This window comes from Aspergillus versicolor, assembly GCF_001890125.1.
Source record: "Aspergillus versicolor CBS 583.65 unplaced genomic scaffold ASPVEscaffold_12, whole genome shotgun sequence".
NCBI lineage: Eukaryota > Fungi > Ascomycota > Eurotiomycetes > Eurotiales > Aspergillaceae > Aspergillus > Aspergillus versicolor.
In genome coordinates this window covers 516,129-536,519 of record NW_024467535.1, presented here as the reverse complement: position 1 = coordinate 536,519, position 20,391 = coordinate 516,129, and the positions used below count along the sequence as shown (strand labels likewise).

At 49.1% G+C, this 20,391-nt stretch overlaps 8 protein-coding genes across 8 annotated transcripts; 3 read left to right on the top strand and 5 right to left on the bottom strand.

Moving 5' to 3' along the window:
• Window positions 1-287: 287 nt before the first annotated feature.
• On the bottom strand, window positions 288-1,768 carry ASPVEDRAFT_201642 (malate dehydrogenase; the record flags this gene model as incomplete). Its single annotated transcript, XM_040809349.1, has 5 exons — window positions 1,522-1,768; window positions 1,316-1,433; window positions 1,096-1,245; window positions 937-1,031; window positions 288-881 (listed from the first exon to the last, which is right to left on the bottom strand). Exons 1-5 carry the CDS (start codon window positions 1,585-1,587, stop codon window positions 288-290), a joined length of 1,023 nt encoding a protein of 340 aa, XP_040672854.1. The 5' UTR covers window positions 1,588-1,768.
• A 102-nt stretch (window positions 1,769-1,870) lies between these two features.
• On the bottom strand, window positions 1,871-3,385 carry ASPVEDRAFT_46474 (golgi SNAP receptor complex member 2 family protein). Its single transcript, XM_040813561.1, has 4 exons — window positions 3,016-3,385; window positions 2,847-2,946; window positions 2,569-2,750; window positions 1,871-2,497 (listed from the first exon to the last, which is right to left on the bottom strand). Exons 1-4 carry the CDS (start codon window positions 3,016-3,018, stop codon window positions 2,057-2,059), a joined length of 726 nt encoding a protein of 241 aa, XP_040672853.1. The 5' UTR covers window positions 3,019-3,385; the 3' UTR covers window positions 1,871-2,056.
• A 138-nt stretch (window positions 3,386-3,523) lies between these two features.
• Window positions 3,524-4,286, bottom strand: ASPVEDRAFT_46472 (uncharacterized protein). The gene is made up of 3 exons (XM_040813560.1): window positions 4,264-4,286; window positions 3,754-4,210; window positions 3,524-3,695 (listed from the first exon to the last, which is right to left on the bottom strand). Exons 2-3 carry the CDS (start codon window positions 4,176-4,178, stop codon window positions 3,659-3,661), a joined length of 462 nt encoding a protein of 153 aa, XP_040672852.1. The 5' UTR covers window positions 4,179-4,210; window positions 4,264-4,286; the 3' UTR covers window positions 3,524-3,658.
• Window positions 4,287-5,189: 903 nt separating this feature from the next.
• On the bottom strand, window positions 5,190-7,307 carry ASPVEDRAFT_46468 (putative pyruvate dehydrogenase complex, dihydrolipoamide acetyltransferase component). Its single transcript, XM_040813559.1, has 4 exons — window positions 7,079-7,307; window positions 6,959-7,008; window positions 6,671-6,894; window positions 5,190-6,611 (listed from the first exon to the last, which is right to left on the bottom strand). Exons 1-4 carry the CDS (start codon window positions 7,186-7,188, stop codon window positions 5,544-5,546), a joined length of 1,452 nt encoding a protein of 483 aa, XP_040672851.1. The 5' UTR covers window positions 7,189-7,307; the 3' UTR covers window positions 5,190-5,543.
• A 257-nt stretch (window positions 7,308-7,564) lies between these two features.
• ASPVEDRAFT_88343 (Arf family guanine nucleotide exchange factor SEC7) lies at window positions 7,565-13,847 on the top strand (the record flags this gene model as incomplete). The annotated part of the gene is made up of 6 exons (XM_040818288.1): window positions 7,565-9,307; window positions 9,367-9,551; window positions 9,609-11,908; window positions 11,966-12,332; window positions 12,387-13,445; window positions 13,511-13,847. 6 exons carry the CDS (start codon window positions 7,565-7,567, stop codon window positions 13,845-13,847), a joined length of 5,991 nt encoding a protein of 1,996 aa, XP_040672850.1.
• A 4-nt stretch (window positions 13,848-13,851) lies between these two features.
• Window positions 13,852-15,108, bottom strand: ASPVEDRAFT_356192 (bifunctional precorrin-2 dehydrogenase/sirohydrochlorin ferrochelatase MET8). Its single transcript, XM_040811035.1, has 3 exons — window positions 14,874-15,108; window positions 14,326-14,807; window positions 13,852-14,267 (listed from the first exon to the last, which is right to left on the bottom strand). Exons 1-3 carry the CDS (start codon window positions 14,967-14,969, stop codon window positions 14,129-14,131), a joined length of 717 nt encoding a protein of 238 aa, XP_040672849.1. The 5' UTR covers window positions 14,970-15,108; the 3' UTR covers window positions 13,852-14,128.
• A 140-nt stretch (window positions 15,109-15,248) lies between these two features.
• Window positions 15,249-16,991, top strand: ASPVEDRAFT_88341 (ribose phosphate diphosphokinase subunit PRS1; the record flags this gene model as incomplete). Its single annotated transcript, XM_040818287.1, has 5 exons — window positions 15,249-15,507; window positions 15,580-15,589; window positions 15,641-15,761; window positions 15,845-16,908; window positions 16,961-16,991. 5 exons carry the CDS (start codon window positions 15,249-15,251, stop codon window positions 16,989-16,991), a joined length of 1,485 nt encoding a protein of 494 aa, XP_040672848.1.
• A 131-nt stretch (window positions 16,992-17,122) lies between these two features.
• ASPVEDRAFT_356225 (uncharacterized protein) lies at window positions 17,123-17,631 on the top strand. Its single transcript, XM_040811037.1, has one exon. It carries the CDS (start codon window positions 17,253-17,255, stop codon window positions 17,511-17,513), a length of 261 nt encoding a protein of 86 aa, XP_040672847.1. The 5' UTR covers window positions 17,123-17,252; the 3' UTR covers window positions 17,514-17,631.
• Window positions 17,632-20,391: the final 2,760 nt, after the last annotated feature.

The following is a 20,391-nucleotide window of genomic DNA, read 5'->3' as shown; positions in this document are numbered from 1 at the left end:
TAAAGGCTACTGGGATTAATCCTAGATGGGGAGAGAAGGGATAGAAAGGCAGGAAACTGGACATACAGAAACTCTTCAGACGTAATTACGAATTTGATTTATATTTAATAGGAAAATACAAGTCATTTGTCTCCCCTCACCGTTCCCCGTGAAGAGAGTACTCCATCAGCAGCTGCGTTCCTCCAATGCAGTACTACTAGTCGATGTGGAAGAGATGTGGGTGGATAAAATGACAGGACTGTTATACAGGGAGGAACGCCGCTGCAGAACTTTCAAGTGTAAGACATTTAAGGGTTGGCCTTGACGAAGTCAATACCCTTCTGGATGTTCTTCTTGAGGTCGCCGAGGCAGGCTTCGAGGAGCTTCTGCTCGTACTCGTTGACCTGGCCGACGGGGTTGATCTTCTCGGCACCGTTGGGGCCGAGCTCAACCTTGGAGGCGAAGAACTCGACGCCCTGGTCCTTGTATAGAGGGCTGTCAACGAAAGTGGGTTCAACAACACCCTTCTCGCCCTGGGCGGCACGGAGCAGAGACTCGGCGAAGCGAGCGCCAGCCATAGCCATGGAGAGAGTGGCGGAACCAGCACCATCCTTGGCCTTGACGACCTCATCGCCACCGAACTGGATGCGGTTGACAAGCTCGTCACGAGTAGTGCCCTGGATGCTGGCGTGGTTGGACTGAGAGAGCAGAGGAACAATGGTCACACCGGAGTGTCCACCAACGACGGGAACAGCCTCCTGGGAGGGGTTGGTTCCCTGGACCTGGGAGATGAAGCGAGAGGCACGGACAACATCAAGGGTCGTGACACCGAAGAGACGCTTGGGGTTGTAGACGCCAGCGGCCTTGAAGACCTCGGAGACGATGGGGACAGTGGAGTTAACCTAGGATAATCAGCATGACTTGCCACAACAAGCCTCAGGTGGTGATGATGCATACGGGGTTGGAGATGACAAGGATGTTGGCCTCTGGAGAAGCCTTGGCAGCGGCCTTAGCAAGGTCACGGACGATCGACGCGTTGGTGTTGAAGAGATCTATCGTCAAACCATCAGTTCCTGTTCGTTTATAAGGCTAGTTGTTCTAGGATGCTATCCATACCGTCACGGGTCATGCCGGGCTTACGGGGGACACCGGCAGGGATAAGGACGATCTCGGAGCCCTTGAGAGCCTTCTCAAGGCCGCTCTCATTGGGCTCATAACCGCTGACAGTGCTGTTGGTGTTGATGTGGCTGAGATCAGCAGCGACACCTAAAAGGTTTCCAATTAGCCCAGTGCGCTAAGGATATGATGGATTCGATTGGGATGCCGTGCGACGCACCTGGACCACCGCGGATATCGTAAAGAGAAAGCTCAGAGACACGAGGGTTGAGCTTGAGGAGAAGCGACAGGGGCTGTCCGATACCGCCACCGGCACCGAGGACAGCGACCTTGGAGGCCTAGAGATTTCGCAAGACAGTCAGTATATTGTTTGGAATGGTATCTCCGAGGTACTCCGAAAACAAAAGCGCGCAAATAACGACATACTTGGCTAGCAGAGGCGGAGAAGGCCCGCTTCTGGAGGAAACCGAAAGACTGACGAGCAGCGAACATTGTGACGGTTAAATGGAGGATATGATATACCACAAAGTGACAATGAGGTGGGGGGATTCTATCGCGATGAGAGGAGACGGAGGGAAGAAAAGAAAGAAAGAAGCGAAAAGCTGTCCGAGATCACTCCGGGTGACGAGGTTGGAAAGAAGTGGGCCCTTTTCTCGCTCGATCCCGTTCCGACGCATGGAGCTGCCCCAACTGTAGTCGACGGAGTAACGTGCACGGCATCCTTGTCCCGAGGTCGGAAGGAAAACACCATAAACTATACCATATACGGGAGCGAACTGTGAGCCAGCGTAATCAATTGAAATATAAACTACAAAGACACGTATCCGCTCGATTTTTAGCTAATAGATTCCATATTGCAATCCAAGAAGCCCAAACAACGCCGACGCTAGAGAAACTATGAGGCCAGCAACTGCTGTATTTACAAGAGATTAAGCAAGACTAGGAAGCGAGCAACCCGGCATCATCTCAGAAAATGCACCACCGCCCAACAGAACAAGAGGAATAGTATCACGCCTGCCCAAAAAATCCATTTATCCTGCTTCGCTCGCCGCTCAACCTTTCGAATTGTTTCTCCGCTGACGCCGAGGGTGTTTGCGACGCTGTAAAGACGCCGTTGTGTGCCCTTTAGTACTTCTCGCTGCTGCCCAAGGTCGGCAAGCACAGCACGGCCCCGGTCAAGGTAATCATCAAGCTGGGAGCTTGTGCTTGACAGGAAGGATTGCTCCCTTAGCGCATGCGTTTCCCGAGTATAGTCCGACCCTCCAAAACCAGTGCCCGATCGCGACGAAGAAGGCGCAAATGGTGAATTATGGGCCACCGAGGGTTGGGCGTAAGGGTTCTCAGGTGTAGCTGTGTTATGCGGACGACGACCGAGAAGCTCATGGCGGTTGGTTACAGATTGCTATCAACCAAAAAAATTAGCTACACGCGATACAGAATCGCATCATCCAGGTCTTGAGAGTGAACACTTACAGCATCCTCCCTCTCTTTCCGTAGTTGGTCAAAATGTTGTCGATAATCTTGTAGCTCTGCCCTGAAGTTCTTGACTCTTTCGAACGCCTTTTCCTGCTTCTCTGGTATCAATTCCCTCTTCGATAAAGCAGAGTAGTCATCAATTGTCCGGGATAGCGACGCTAAGGACGCTGCAACTTGGCCTATGGATAGACGTCAGTATGGATAACTAATCTTAATGTGCGCACTCGGCCGTTAAATACGCGAAACAGCCGCTGATATAAACGTCGGGTTATTACCTTGTAACGCTGCAGGTGTTGTGGCAGGGGATTGTGCGAACGTGTCTAAGTCGCGACGAATCGCAGATGACTGCTTGAGAGCAGAATTGAATAGTGAGTTCTATATCGAAGCATTAGATGCTCAATCAGACATATATCAACGGAATCGCAGGCGGTTGGAAATTCATACCATATTCTGTGTGGGTGGTGTCCCTAATGTTGTTGGCGTCCACAGAGGGTATATCAATCAGGAGTGGGGGTGCAGGAGAAGTTTCCAGTTCCGACTTGGAAGGATAAACAATGTGTCGGGTATATTTGTCGTCTTCCCAGTCGAATCGGCGTGTTATAAATCAATAATATACTGAATCTCTTTGATGCTTGATGCCACATAACCTTTGATATTCGGCGTCACCGCCTTTGGACAATCGCCTTGTAGTTAATGGGGTAACGCGCTCTCCGCAAGATCCAGCCTGTCCATCCAGATTCCAGACACTCTGCTACCAAATATAGTTTGTACCGGGAATAAAAACTTGAAATCTCAATAGATCGAGAAAGTTGGTTTTTATGATTCTAACCTCACTTCGACGGCAAGCAACTGCGCCCTGCGCAAAGCATAACTAGACTAACGAAGGTAACTCCATCGCAAGAATTATTACTGTCTCTATCAGTTTTGTGAGAATTTAATTTCGAATTGTTAAGAGCGGAAATGTATTCGTTACAAGCCTAGAGCTACATCAAGATGCCCCCAAGATCAAAACACTACCCCACAAACGCAACTGGCAAAATCTGGTATAGATTATGTATGAAAACAAAAGGATAACGGCCCTCGCTGCTTAGTTCTTAGGAGGATACTTGTTTTGGAGGAACCATCTGGAAAAGAGGCAAGTTAGTAATCGGAAACTTTAGTGATGGAACGTGGGAAACCTACTTGCTGACGAAGTAATCGACGGCGCCAAAAGCACCCACAGCACCCGTCCACAGCCCAACAAGCTCCCACGAAAGCTTGCCTTGTGCGTGCTTGTGGTAAGCTCCGAATCCAAGACCTGCGCTGACGAGGGCGAGAATGGCGGCATTGCCAAGGTATACTGGGTTGGTCTCATTGCCATGGCCACGCGAGGCCTTAGCCTTCGCCTTCTTCTCACGGGCTTCTCGTGCCTCCTCTTCCTCACGCTCTATCCGCTCCGCCTGAGTGCTGGTCTGCACATTTTGTTGCAGGAAATCAGAGTCTACCGACTGCACGTGAGGGCTGTCAACGTCGATTAGGGATGCTGTGCTCTCGCCTTCGTCTTTGTAAACGCGGTTGATTTCGGGGGCACGGCTGATCAAACCCAGTTTAATTAGTTTTCTCGGCATCAAAAATCGCAATACAGGAGCTTCACTTACGCCTGCGGTTAGAGTCAGTGAGGTCAAAGAATTCGACCGGTGGGTGGTTACATACCTCTTCAGCGGATTGCTTGGGACCCTTTGCAGCAGCTTCGGCGTAACTCATGGTTATTATTTTTGGAGGGCGTGTATTCTGTAGATTATGAAAAATGGCTTCAAGGGGGTATGAGCAGAGACAGGAATTTAAGCGCGGGAAGTAGCCATCACGACCCGCATTGAGAAATGACGTTTTTATACCTGTGGTTGGCGCGGATGATGTCATGATCGTGCCTTGGACTTGGCATGGTAAACGTTCGTTATCCACCAACTTTGGGGCGTGAGCGCATCCTTGGAACATTTACTCCTACGAGTCATACGAATTGTAGCGCATTTAGAATTCGGGACAGATATTCCTGTAGTTCACACCGAGGCTCTTAACTTCTGGTCAATTAGGATAAAGATCGGTATGTAGTATTGCACATACCTAAGGATGCGGAGCAAGACTGGAGTGTCATACGACAAGAAATCGCCTTGACATGGTCTAGGGGAAATTCCGCCGGTCCTTTCAACAATACTAGTGAGATATCAAATGATGATCGGTAATTTTTGGGCTCGGCCACCGTCCACGGTGTCCTCGGAAACCCCCAATTTAGTACATGATCCGGTTTGGTTTGCTTTTAGCGTGCTTGCGTGATAATAGTAGTATTATTGGCTTCCATCGAGCTCCAGCGAAGCATAATCTCTGGAATTTCTCTAAGGGCTCTTGGGACAAAGCCGGAAAATCTGCTCCCTCCTCATACCCGTTCGTATGAGTTTCCACTGGCCAAGGGAAGAATGAAGCTAGGCGATTGTTTAGGACCATGGTTTGAATTGCACCAAGGCGTTTGCGCTACGTTGTAACAAACTTTTCCGCATGCCTGGCCTTGCGATATGTAGGGTTTATCGCTACGTTCTTTGCAGTATAGATTATCCTATTCCCAATGTAAATAGAGCAGTATATATCTCAAAGAGTGATCTGGAGACGGCGAAATGGTTGTGCGCCTCACAATAGCGTGGAATGTGAGTGATGGAATGAAATGTAAACCCATCACTCCCTATAGGCAGATAAAATATATTAGGATTAGGAGCTTCAAGGAACCAAGATGATAGATAAGACGAGTAGTTTACTATGTCGAAGATCAAGACACTACAAGGTGCCGTCAGGACACAGAAAAGATGCTAGAATTTATAAGCTGTACCTAACGACCAAGATGGTCAAAAAATATGAGGATTTTAATACATAATGAGACAAGGCCCGGTTGAGGGTCTGAGCCAATGCGCTAGCACACACGATTACCAAAAGTCCGGATTTGAAACTCATAGAAGGAATTCTAGAGGGTTCTCGACAACCTTCTTGAGCTCCTTGATCCATTCAGCACCAACGGCACCATCGACAACTCTGTGGTCGAAGCTACCAGTCACAATAATCTGGTCATCCCACTCAACCGAAGTACCCTCTTCAGTCTCGACAGGAACAGCAACCTTGCGCGTAGTGCCAACAGCAAGAATACCGGCCTGAGGAGGGTTGATGACGGCAGTGAATCGCTCAACAGCGGGGTTCATACCCATGTTGCTGATGGTGAAAGTGCCACCCTGGAACTCTTCGGGCTTAAGCTTGTTGTCCCGAGCGCGCTTGCCGAGATCCTTGACCTGGTTGGAGATGCTAGACAGCCCAAGACCCTGGGCGTTCCTCACAATAGGAGTGATCAATCCAGCAGGGGTAGCGACTGCAACACTGATATCAGCAGAGTTGTGCTGACGAATGACAACCTGGCCATTCTCCTCAACCCAGCTGGAGTTGACCTGAGGAACCTTAAGGAGGGCGGTGGCGCAAGCCTTAACGAGGAAGTCATTGACGGAGAGCTTGTATTTGCCATCAGCAGAGGCGTTAAGGGCCTGGCGAAGCTTGAGAAGCTTGGTGACGGACAAGGTGGTGGAGACGAAGAAGTGAGGGTTTTGGCCCCAAGACTGCTGGAGACGGCTAGCGATAACCTTGCGCATCGATGTAAGAGGAATGTCTTCGGAGACAGGGCCGGCAGCTGAGGCGCTAGGCTTGTACTTCTCCACATCCTCCTTGGTGATCTGGCCACCTCGTCCAGTGCCCTTCAGGGCCTTGACGGGAACGCCCTTCTCAAGAGCCAATGCCTTAGCGGCGGGGCTAATCGCAGGTTCTCGGTCCAGACTAGGCTGAAGCTTCTCACCGGAAGTTTCGGGCTCATAACCACCAGCCTCTGGTTGAGGTGTGGACGGTTCCGAAGCCTTGGGAGCTTCCTTGGGCGCTTCTTCGCTTTGCTTAGCGGGGGCAGCACCCTCACCGGCATCCTCCAAACCGAATGATTCGAATGCCGCAACATCGGTACCTTCTTCGACTAAGACAGCGATAGGCTAAGATTGTGTGGTTAGCAGACATGACTTCGCGCAATTCGAATAAAGGGAACACCTACAGAGCCAACGGAAATATCCTTTTCGCCAGACTCTTTCAGCACCTTGGCCAAAACACCTTCTTCCTGGAACTCAAAGTCCATCTGCGCCTTATCGGTTTCGATCTCGACCAGAACATCACCCGGTTGGAGGCCATCGCCAGCCTTCTTCTGCCAGGCTCCGATATTTCCAGCAGTCATTGTTGGCGACAAGGCAGGCATGCTGATGATAGTGTGGGGAGGGAAAGCTGTGGGTTTTCCGCATGTCAGGAAAAGTCCGTGGCCAAGAAGGGAGATTTGGAATAAGCATACACTTGGAAGCATAGAAGCGGGAAAGAGCAGAGATGGCGGGCAATTGGTGTCTAAATCACAAGAATGTCGAGTCAGTACACAGAACGCAGCCTGAACGTTTGTGGGTGATAGAGAACGTACTGAATTGAGGCCGTGAATTTGTAGGAGGCCTGCGGTCGCCTCAAGGAGCAGGCGCCTTTTGAGAGGAATGAAGCGCTTGGAGTGCGCATTCTGATAGCAGAGGCGACCATGGTGCCTAGATTCTGTGAAGTGATACAGATATAGGCCCGCGGCGCTATAGGAAAGGAAAAAGATGAATGGCGGAGAGGAGCCGAGAAATTGTATCTGGAAGAAGAACGCTGGGGTGAGCTTCAATTTCGTTGACCCGACACTCACCGGGAAGCTGGCCGGGTCGGAATTTTCGGTCGCCGGGCGCTATGCCTTGTTAGTCAGGCACACCAGCGGCCGCGGGCGGTAGAGTGGACCTTTGGACACGCATCAGCTACCAAGGCATACTCCGTATCCAAATCATCTTTCCCCAAGCCTCGATCTTTCCAATTAAGTACTCCATTCCATGTGGGACTTCTGCCTTTCTGCTCCCGAATACTCCAGACGGAGTCTCGCATAATGGCGGAAGCTGAGAACGGCTCTATTAATCAACCCTCCGCTCCCCAGGCAGACAAGCAGAATGGTGTTGATGTTATTACCGAACAACCGCAGACCCCGGATGAGGTCGCGGAGTCAAAACCAACCTTACCAGACGAGTCGGAGCGCCAGGACATTCAATTAAGCGAATCAGAAAAGCGCGAATTACCGCAAGAAGGTTTGGAAGGCGACGAACATGACCTACCGCAGGAGCCGTCTCCGGCATCCCCGAAAACTACTACCGAACCTCTCGAGCATGAAGGCGAGCAAGGTCAATCGGATACGAGAGATGACCAAACAGATAGTCCACGCGAAGAGCGACCTTCCACTTCTGAAGAACAGCCCGACGAAAGTCCTGGTATTCACTCAACCCAAGATGAAGCGCCCGCGCAAGATATGCGACTACGTTCAGACTCGCGGTCGACCACCGCGACGTTCGCAACACACCGGTCATCAACAGTCAGCTCTACTGTCTTCATTGTGACAGCATTGGATACAATTGGTGCGTCGCGGGAAGCTCGGAAAAGCAAGGAATTGGAGGATGCTGTGAAGAATGCGCTCGCCAATATCAAACAATCCGATCGCCATCCGATCGACCCTGAAGTATTATTCCGACCTCTGCTTCTTGCAAGTAGGACTTTCAGCATTCCTCTACAAGTAACCGCTCTTGATTGCATTGGCAAGCTGATTACTTATTCCTACTTTGCATTCCCATCTACCCAAGAAGCCAAAGCATCAGAGTCAGAAACACCTACCGAACAAACTCCTCTTATAGAACGAGCCATCGATGCCATTTGCGACTGCTTTGAAAATGAAGCCACCGCGATTGAGATTCAACAACAAATTATAAAGTCACTTTTGGCTGCGGTCTTGAATGACAAAATTGTGGTGCATGGAGCAGGTCTTTTGAAGGCTGTTCGGCAGATTTACAACATGTTTATATATTCTAAGTCCAGTCAAAACCAGCAAATTGCTCAAGGGTCCCTCACACAAATGGTCAGCACAGTGTTTGACAGACTTCGTGTGAGACTGGATCTGAGGGAACTCCGCATTCGGGAAGGTGAAAAGGTGCAGTCTGGCTCTTCGGATATTGTAGCAATCGAGGCCTCTGATGCTCCTTCAACCGCTGAAGATGATCAGATATCCGACGTTGCTTCTGTTGCAACAGATCAGCCGGTGTCTAAGGAGCCAACTGAGAAGCTCACTCTGGAGAGTTTCGAATCAAATAAAGACGTTACGGCCGTTAATGATAACGTGCCGACTATGGTCACTCGCGCCAGCATCAATAAGAAAAGGGCACAGTCTTTATCTGGAGCTTCCGGAGAGGGGAAAGAGGGCGAGGAAGCAGCCAATGACGAGGATGATGTCGATGAAATTTACGTCAAAGATGCCTTCTTGGTTTTCAGAGCTCTTTGCAAATTGAGCCATAAGATCCTCAGTCATGAGCAGCAACAAGACCTCAAATCCCAGAACATGAGATCCAAGCTGCTGTCCCTGCACCTCATCCACTACCTCATCAATAACCACGTCACCATTTTCACCTCCCCCCTCCTCACGATCAGGAACAGCTCCGGGAGCTCAGAACCGATGACTTTTCTCCAAGCCATAAGGCCTCATCTCTGTTTGAGTCTTAGTCGGAATGGCTCTAGCTCAGTACCTAAAGTATTTGAGGTCTGCTGTGAAATCTTTTGGCTCATGCTAAAGCACATGAGAGTAATGATGAAGGTTAGTGATCTCTGGTTGTTGCTGTTTGTTATTTACTTATATGTCTAACTTTGGACCAGAAAGAACTAGAGGTTTTCATGAAGGAAATATATCTGGCCATTCTCGAGAAACGAAACGCGCCAGCCTTCCAGAAACAGTATTTCATGGAGGTATTAGAGCGATTGGCAGATGAGCCCCGCGCCTTGGTCGAGATGTATCTCAACTATGACTGTGATCGCACGGCATTGGAGAATATTTTCCAAAAGTTTGTATCCTGAACTCCAAATTCGGCCATTTTCATCATTCTAACAGCATTTCGCAGTATTATTGAACAGTTATCACGATATGCTAGTGTTCCAACGGCCGTGAGCCCGGCCCAGCAACAACAATACCATGAACAGCATATGAAGGCCTCTAGCGTTGGAAATGAATGGCACCAGCGTGGTACCCTTCCTCCAAACCTCACAAGCGCTAGCATAGGAAACAGTCAGCAGCCAATAGTTCACAACGTGCCGCCGGAGTACATTTTGAAGCACCAGGCTGTTGAGTGTTTAGTTGAGATACTGGAGTCACTGGACAACTGGGCATCGCAGCGTAACGTTGAGCAGACTGCGCCCCGAGCTTTTTCGCAAAAGTCAGTCGACAACCCTCGAGACTCTCTGGATAGCAGTGCTCCTACTTTCCTCGCCTCACCAAGGGTCGATGGCACCGATGGTAGTACTGGCAGATCCACCCCCGTTCCGGATGACGATCCGAGTCAGGTAGAAAAGGTAAAACAGAGGAAGATTGCGCTTACGAACGCGATTCAACAATTCAATTTTAAGCCCAAACGAGGTATCAAACTTTCCCTCCAGGAAGGCTTTATACGGTCCGACACTCCCGAGGAGATTGCATCTTTCATACTACACAACGACCGCCTAGATAAAGCCATGATCGGAGAATACCTTGGGGAGGGCGACGCCGAAAATATTGCTATTATGCATGCCTTTGTCGACATGATGGACTTTGCTAAGCGACGTTTTGTGGATGCTCTCCGCTCCTTTCTGCAGCACTTCCGTTTACCAGGAGAGGCCCAGAAAATCGATCGGTTTATGCTCAAGTTCTCGGAACGCTATGTGACGCAAAACCCAAATGCTTTTGCTAACGCGGACACAGCATATGTGCTTGCATACTCTGTTATTCTGCTCAACACCGACCAGCATAGCTCCAAGATGAAGGGCCGCCGCATGACCAAAGAAGACTTTATCAAGAATAACCGTGGTATCAATGATAACCAGGACCTACCCGATGAGTATCTAGTGTCAATATTCGAGGAAATTGCCAGCAACGAGATTGTTCTGGACACGGAAAGAGAGCAAGCAGCAAACTCCGGCCTTCCTGCGGCCGTCCCGAGCGGCCTCGCGTCCAGGGCTGGGCAAGTCTTTGCAACAGTCGGGCGGGACATACAGGGCGAGAAATATGCACAGGCCTCGGAAGAAATGGCTAACAAGACTGAGCAACTCTATCGAAGCCTGATTCGAGCCCAGCGCAAAACGGCTGTGAAGGAGGCACTTTCACGATTCATCCCAGCAACTTCTGTTCAACATGTTGGCTCCATGTTTAATGTCACTTGGATGTCTTTTCTCTCGGGCTTGTCCGCCCCCATGCAAGATACACAAAATCTGAAGACCATCAAGCTTTGCATGGAAGGCATGAAACTGGCTATACGGATTAGCTGTGCGTTCGACCTCGAAACCCCTCGCGTTGCATTTGTCACTGCTTTGGCAAAATTCACAAATTTGGGCAATGTTAGGGAGATGGTCGCGAAGAACGTCGAGGCACTGAAGATACTTCTCGATGTCGCGCTTTCAGAGGGGAACCACCTGAAAAGTTCTTGGAGGGAAATCCTCACTTGTGTCAGCCAACTGGATAGACTCCAGCTGCTGAGTGACGGGGTTGACGAGGGCTCCCTTCCGGATGTTTCGCGAGCCCGTGTTGTGCCTCAATCTCCATCCGATGGGGCAAGAAGATCAATGCAAACACAGAGGCGCCCGCGCCCAAAGTCCATTACCGGGACCACGCCTTTCCGTGCGGAGATAGCCATGGAGAGCCGTTCAACCGAGATGGTTAAGGGAGTAGACCGGATCTTTACCAATACTGCTAATCTATCTCATGAAGCGATAATCGATTTTGTTCGGGCGCTCAGTGAAGTGAGTTGGCAAGAAATCCAATCCTCCGGGCAAACCGACTCTCCTCGCACCTACAGTCTCCAAAAGTTGGTCGAAATCAGTTATTACAACATGACTAGAGTCAGAATTGAATGGTCCAAGATATGGGAAGTGCTTGGACAACACTTCAATCAGGTTGGATGTCATTCGAACACAACGGTGGTTTTCTTTGCCCTAGACTCGCTTCGTCAACTCTCAATGCGCTTTATGGAAATTGAAGAGCTACCAGGATTCAAGTTTCAGAAAGATTTCCTCAAGCCATTCGAACATGTCATGGCTAACAGCAACGCTGTTACCGTAAAGGACATGATTCTCCGGTGCCTCATACAAATGATCCAGGCTCGCGGCGACAACATTCGTTCTGGCTGGAAAACGATGTTTGGCGTGTTTTCGTTCGCGGCTCGAGAGCCATATGGTAAGTGATACGGATCTTTAGTGTTTATAGGGCGCCATCAGCTAACTGCGATCAAAGAGGGAATTGTCAACATGGCTTTCGAACACGTTACTCAGATCTACAACACCCGCTTTGGCGTCGTCATCACACAAGGAGCCTTCCCTGACCTTATTGTCTGCCTTACGGAATTCTCTAAGAATATGAGGTTCCAAAAGAAGTCATTGCAAGCGATTGAGCTTCTGAAATCCACAGTTACAAAGATGTTGAGAACCCCAGAATGTCCTTTGTCCAACCGTGGCGCGTCATCGGAGGGCTTCCATGAGGATGCTACAAACCTTACTCAACAGCTCACTCGACAGTCAAAAGAAGAGCAGTTCTGGTATCCTATCCTAATTGCGTTCCAAGACATACTCATGACTGGCGATGACCTTGAAGCTCGGTCACGGTAAGTTATTCAGCTATAACCGTCGGAAAGAGCCCTGCTAACCCGGGATCCCAGGGCGTTGACATACCTTTTTGACACTTTGATACGATACGGTGGTAACTTCCCTCAAGAGTTCTGGGATGTCCTCTGGAGACAACTCCTGTATCCCATTTTTGTTGTGTTGCAATCGAAATCAGAGATGTCCAAGGTGCCAAACCATGAAGAACTTTCGGTCTGGCTCTCAACCACAATGATCCAAGCGCTACGGCACATGATAACCTTATTCACACATTACTTCGATGCGCTTGAATATATGCTTGGCCGCGTCCTTGAACTTCTGACGCTATGCATATGTCAAGAGAACGACACCATCGCGCGAATCGGCAGCAATTGCCTGCAGCAACTGATTCTGCAAAATGTTGAGAAGTTTCAGAAAGATCACTGGAGCAAGACAGTTGGTGCCTTCATCGAACTTTTCAGTAAGACTACCGCATATGAACTATTCACAGCCGCAACAACTGCTACAACTATGACGCCTAAAACGCCCTTGGCTCAAGCAGTAAATGGACAGACAGCAGACATTGAGGAGGAGACGGCGCAGAAGTTGGATGAGCCATCGCCAACTCAAGAAACTCCTGTCGAACCTTCCAACTCCAACGGGGCGTCAGATATGACTCCCGAGCACGAGGATGGAGATATGCCTGCAGCTTCAGGTACCGAGTTGGAAGACTACAGGCCTCAAACGGATGCTCAGCAACAACCTGCGGCAGTTACTGTGGCAAGACGTCGCTACTTCAACCGTATCATAACAAATTGTGTGCTCCAACTGCTCATGATTGAGACGGTCCATGAGCTATTCTCCAACGACAAAGTCTACGCGCAAATACCTAGTCATGAGCTCCTGCGGCTTATGGGTCTACTGAAGAAGAGTTACCAATTCGCCAAGAAGTTCAACGAGGATAAAGATCTACGAATGCAACTTTGGCGCCAGGGATTTATGAAGTCCCCACCCAATCTCCTCAAGCAAGAAAGTGGGAGTGCCGCCACTTACGTTCACATCTTGTTCAGGATGTACCACGACGAGCGAGATGAGAGGAAGAGCAGCCGTGCGGAAACAGAGGCGGCATTGATCCCGTTAGTATTCCAACAAAGATTTGAGGACCTCCGAAAATTGTACCATTTGCTAATATTTGCTTCAGTCTTTGCGCGGATATTATCAGCGGCTTTGTTCGACTTGATGAGGATTCGCAGCACCGAAACATAGTAGCTTGGCGACCAGTTGTTGTGGATGTCATTGAAGGTTACACAAACTTCCCACTTGAAGGATTCGACAAACACATCGAGACATTCTACCCCCTGGCTGTCGAGCTACTCGGCCGCGACCTGAACCCTGAGATTCGACTTGCTATTCAGTCCTTGTTGCAGCGAATCGGAGAGGCAAGATTAGGTTTGCCTGCCCGACCGCTGGCGCCTGTCAGTCCAAGGCAGTCAGTATCAGAGAAGTCGTCCCGCAAGCATAGTGTCGGCCGACGCTGAATATTTTTAAGTCTCGCATTCTCACTCTAGACGGTTTTTGTACCTGGCTTTCTTCGTCGTTGTTCTATATCGTTTCTTTTTGGATATCCTTGTCCCTCTCTGAGAGAGGTTTTCTTCCTACGTCTCAAGACTATTGAGTGTAAAATTAGCCATACCGGAACGTTGTCTATTTATTTTCCTTGAATCGACCCCTGTGTTCTCCAGTAATAGGACTTAGGCATATACACAATCTTCCGAACCTTTAGAATTTCCAATACAACATTGAAGCCAACAGCCAACCTTCAAGCTGGAAGGCTAGATCGGACCTCGGCAAGAGTTGGAATACCGCCAGACTTATAATGAGTAAGTAGAGCAGTCATCTCTCCCTCATTCATTTGAACCAAGTCCTCGAGATCCCATGATTCACAAACACCGGACATCCTATCGTAAGTACAATCAGTTTGATTATAGCTGGACAACAACCAAAACCTGAACGTACCATTTCATCCGTTTAGGACCTTCCTGTGGGCTAGGGGCCACCTCCCTTAGCTTCTGCCGCAGTTTTCCGACGTTCTGAATGGCAACACCCATGTTATCGGGTAAGGTATCTGCAATTTTCTTTCGAACAATACTTGCAAGCTTCGGTCCGTTCCCATTTGTACTGACCATAACTTGTAGCGGACCATCCCGGTGCACGCTGCCAAAGTAGAAGTCACACTCTGGAGGCACATCGGCTATGTTCGCCGGTATTCGCTTTTCTTTGCAAAGTTTCCAAACGCGGGTTGAGGCTTCTGGGTCGTCTATAGCACATAGGACCATGTCGGCCCCTTCTAGATCGGAGTGCTCGAAATTCCGATCGATATGGACTACTTGACCTTCCGAGACTCGATAGGCAACTTCCTCATTTAGCCCTGAAGATGGACAAACAACCGTAACATTGGCATCCGCATTGAGGGCGTGGAGAATCCGTCCGGCAGCTACCTGTTGTACATGGTTAAAGAGTGTTGCTGGCGTATGATATATATTGCGGTAAGGAGTAAAGCTGACCTCACCACCACCAACTACCAAGACATTCTTCTGTTTTACTTGCCAAGCAATAATCAAGGAGCCGCCTCCCTGGACCTTTGGAAATTTCGAGGCCATTATTTGACTATGGTGAAAGCAACCAGACGGTGGGGGTTCTCCGTGACGGCGGGCAGGTTACGGCGGCCGTAGACACCCAAAGCGTCAGTTCTTCCTTCGGCGCCGATTTCTTTTCTTTTTTTTCTCCACTCATTTTCATCTTTTTTTTTTCCTTTCTCTTTTTCGCATCCAACCTCCCTCCATAATTTCGTCGTCCACCTGAGATGACGTTGATTCCTTGACTCTCTTCAATTTCTTCAGCTTGATGCCTACCTTAGCCTAACTTTTCACTATCCAAGGATGCGGGGAGTGCAGGTCTTCGCAGGGGGTTCACATCCCCTCCTAACCGAGACAGTCTGCGAGAGGTTAGGTACTTCACCTGCCAAAGTAGACCTTGGAAAATTCAGCAATGGGGAGACAAATGTAAATGTTGGTGTCTCAGTGCGAAATCAAGATGTGTACATCATCCAGAGTGGCAGCGAGAAGATCAATGACAGCGTAATGGAGCTGTTGATTATGATCTCAGCTTGCAAGGGAGGCTCTGCAAAATCTATCACAGGTATGGCTGCCTATATCTGTTTTTTAATGTGCACTTAGTGTGGCTGCAGAGATTAACATATATTTCTTCTAGCGGTTATGCCGTATGGATCCTAGCTGGGCTGATTGCTACACATGATGCTGACGCAGACGAGGTACTTCCCATATTCCCGCCAATCCAAGAAGAAGAGCCATCGTGGCTCCATCACCGCGCGTATGCTGGCAAATCTCCTGACAGTCGCTGGGGTTGACCATGTGATTACTTTGGATCTCCATGTGAGTGCTGGAAAGGTCGATTAAATGCGGTGGAATCGCCGTTATGTGATTGGATAATATTCTAATCGGCTTCTCTGTTCAAGGCATCCCAAATGCAAGGATTTTTCGCTAAGCCAGTCGACAACCTCTTTGCCGAACCTTTTATTGCACGTTGGATCCGTAACAATGTTGCCAGCTGGAGAGAGGCGGTCGTCGTGAGCAAAAACGCCGGGGGAACTAAGCGTGTAACGTCATTGGCAGATACACTGAAACTGAACTTTGGCATTGTCACCACAGACAGACGTCGCCCCAAGCCTGGGACGACTCTGGCTGATAGCACGGTTTTCTTTGAAGCTTTGGACCAGGAATCTACACCACTACCCAAAATACAAGACCCGTTCGTCGCTCGGACTCACAGTGAAAGCATTGGCGCTTCACAATCAGGAGAATCACAGCCTGACATGAATGAAGTTGACACCTTCAGCACCTTGCGCCCAGAAACCCCATCAGGTGCCCGACGGCCCTCGGAGCTGGAAGCTGTAAATGAATACACTGACGTTCGGGTTCGGGATGTGATCACCGGGCGACTTGTACAAGGGCACCTTGTAGACGATGATTATCCGCCGTCCGGGCCTACTTCGATGCCGCCATCCGGGGATGCAACTCCAGGACAGCCTACCAGTGGAGATAATGGTGAAGCAATGCAAGATTCAATGATGGACTCTATCCTATCGACTACGTCGTCCTTACCTGGTGATCATGCTCTGGGTGGATCATTCGACGCCGCCGACTCTTCCGACGAGGAAGAAGAAGGCAGCATCGGCCGTGCCCCCGAAAAAGAGAAGACAATCACATTGGTCGGAGATGTTCGAGATAGAACTGTGTTCCTCGTTGATGACATGATCGACAAGTCTGGATCATGGATTGCGGCAGCAGAAACTGTAGTCAAACGCGGCGGGGCCAAAAAGGTCTACTGCATCGCTACCCACGGACTCTTCGGGGACTCATCCCTTGAACAAATGGAGGCGTGTGCGTCTATTAACTACATTGTCGTCACTAATACTTTCCCAATATCCCCGCAAGTGGCTCAAAAGTCTAAGAAATTGATTGTCATTGACATCTCAAGCCTTCTAGCTGAGAGCATAAGACGCCATCACTATGGTGAAAGGTCAGTCAACCCCCGAGTCAAATTAATGACAAATGTGCTAATATAATTAAAGTGTCTCGGCCTTGTTCCACCTTAATGACTGACTTCAAAAGTGACTGAATCGTGCGCAAGTTCCATGCCTTTCATTTGCATATACACCTATTGATGAAGCGTTCATGATACCACTACTGAGTAGTACGCTGGTAAGATAACGAAAAGACGATAATGACAAAAATTTATGACGATGTCTCAAATCTGTATAGAAATTGGGCTCTTCTTTTACTCAATTTTTGCAGGGCGTTTTAAGGGTGGTTAACCACATTCCTTCAGGGGTAAGCCCTATATGAGGAAGCTGAATTTATCTCATGCATACTTGGTCACAGTCCTTGTGTACAGGTTTGGTGGTTGCAAATGTGATCTTCTACCAACCAGTCTCGCACTTGGCTCGGCCACGTATTACCTTTTTTATCCCTCTTCTCCCACTCGTAGCCTGTCTATTTCTTAGAGGCCAAGCTGAAGGCATTGCCTCAGCATCACCAGCGGTGCAGTCCACTCTGGGTACTGCAGGAGCGTCTTGTTTCAAATCCACAAGATCGTTCTTAACGGAGCGTTGGAAGAGCAAATGAAAGTTTATTTAGCGTTCCTATCCCTTTCATGGCATTGCTGTGGAAAGTTAGGCTCGGGAGATAAGCTTTTCGAGGAATGAAGGCATCAGCTTCTGAAGTTCGTCTTCTGGCCATTTCTGGCCCGTGGAGCTGATGCAAGAGAACATCTCGAACATTTCGTAACCCACTTTGTTTGTATAGTGAGATCTCGACAATCTATTGGCTACGCTAGCCTCCAGAGATCCCTTACCTTGAGAATGATACACCGTTTTTTTCATTCTTCATTATTGTTTGCTTGTTTGCCCCCCTGGGAATTTCAATTTCATGTAGTCTCAACTAGGGTTAGTTCGAGTATCTGCAGCTACGGCGTCGACCTGCAACCGGGTCCACCTCGAATACCAGAAAGAAAGGATTAGAAGTCGCGTGAGCAGACGACGTTGGAGACCTCGGAGTTCGTTTACGAATATGATGTGCAAATTACGTTGACCGCCGCGGACTCGACGAGAGGAGGCAGAAGAGAGCCGAATCGAATCATGCAGCCCATGTTGTCCAACTGAAAGAGACCCGGTTTAACTGCGTGACACAATGATCGGTGTTCCGTGCCCGTGAAAGGGAGCGTGCATAGGAAATTAAATTCTAATAATGGTAAAAGTTTGTAGCGGTGTGAGCATGACAATGAGGTTGCGCTCTAGGAACATTCTTCTGACGAAGTCCTTGTTATGTAGTAAAACCGTACCGAGTACGTGGTACGGAACAATATGACATCAGACTAAGGACCTGTACAAGGTACAACCCCAGAGTACTACGTATATGGCCAGATGGTACTTTCGTTTCGAGATCATCGCGGAAGCCGGGAATCCGCTGGTGCAGGCCGCTTGAGGCTTTGACACCTCCACGAGGCGCTATGAAAAGGGTGAACCATTATTGTTTTTTCTTTCGCCATGGGGAGCCATACTGATGGAAGGATTTTGACATTCGACACCACTCACCAGAATCCAGCCGTCGACGAAACGCCATAGGTTGCACAGCCTCCCCACCCGACGATATGGCTTTTCGGGAAATAAGAAAGCTTGTGGAGATCAATTAAATATACAGTTCGTTATTATTTGTTGGTCAACACGCAGTCCTGGAATCGGGGTGACAACAAAAAGACCAGTCGAAAATCAAAAGTACCAAATCTTGGAAAACAAAAAATACAAAAGAGGAATAGGAAAAGAAAACAAATTGGAAGCTTTGAACTCAGAGCGGGGTTTTGAGCGCATATCTCTCACCAGCCACATCGCACATCATGACGAGCTGTGACTCAAACCAGTCAGAAATATGATTGAATCTGTCGCGGAATCGTTTCCGGTAGGTCAACTGGGCTGGGGAAAAGGTCGAAGTCCGACTTGTCATCCCTGCCTGATGTTGAAGATGAGCTTTCATGACGAGAACGAGTTCTGAATTCCGAGCTCTGACTCCCAAAACATGTCGTAGAATTAGGCAAGTTCCTACCGAGAAATCAATTTGATGGTTTGAAACCTCAGGTTTATTCTAGGCAGAGTTGTCTTCCCGCACGCAATTTGGTGTGTACAAATAAAGAAGACCACGGTTCTTACAGGTATTATGTTTGAGCTCTATTCCGGTGGCCGACGACTCGCGACAAACGATCAATGTTGGATTGATCATGTTTGGAAATCCAAAGCAAGTCGCGGGCGAGCCTGCCAAGCCGGTATCGGGGGTTGCTGAAATATGCAATAATGGAATTCTGGAACACCTGAAAGTCCATCATGGACGCCCTGGGCCTCTGGATTCTAGGCCAAGAATGACAGCGCGTGTTCATATTGTCCAATGTCCAATCCTAACATTTTACAGCCAGGACAGGATATTGCAGAATCCGCTCAACGTCCGAGAGATGTCAAAAAGGTGTGTGATCTGGGCGATGATTTGCGGTTGATATCTCGATCTTCTTTTTAGCGTCGCCTCTTTTTATATTAGATCAAGCCTCAAGCCATTTTTGGTCTAGGTCGACTTCGGTGGAGCCAACGCAAACCCCCCGGTCAACAATCATCCTCATGATTTCGAGGCAATGACCAGGGTGAGCTGAAGGAAGGGAATTTTATGGAATGCTTCTGTTGGTGACCGCTATCCAATCATTAGATAATAAACGGACGCAGGAAAGGCAAAGAAAACGGGCTAACCTTGCTCATAGTCTCGACCAAGCGAGGGTCATGTTCAACCTGTCTTTGCAGATCCTTCCCGAGTGAACACAGGTTGAGTTCCGTCTTCCAACTGGTGGCTGAAGGAGCTAGCTTGGGGGCTGGCCTAAATTAATTTACTGAGGGGCTCGTTTTGGTGCTTTTGGCTGCGAACCCGGTTGACGGGTCCGCGGAAAGTGTACAAATCTCCGCCAGGATCGGCCGTGATCAACGAAAAGTTGAAAGAAAGGAGCGAGACCGGGGAGCAGTTTTGACCAGGATCCCGGGATCGCCTGACCAAAACTCGACTAAGATTGAAGTCACAGACCTTGTTGAGCTCCGCTTGAGTCGGGTCTATTATGGATGCGACATGTGTGGAGAGAATGAGAATGGTCATATGGTATGTGGTGAGGATCTGGACAGCCTCAATTGCTTCAAGTCAAGAGCACTCTAGGCCTGGCTTTCTGCAGGGCTGGGAAGCTGGGACACCCCTGCTTTAGGCGGTGGATCATACCCACTTTTAAGGAAGATTGTTCCTATGAGCATACATTGTGGGAGGATTCGTTCACGGCGGTCGGCCACAGGATGAGGCGAGGGGGGAGTTGCTTGCGATAACGAGCTTTTGACCGGACTTTGAAGCTAGCCAGTAGATAAGTGTCATGATGATGAGACTCCGGCTGATCGTGGGGGCTGAAGAAGTGGAGAACCCGAGAATGGAATGG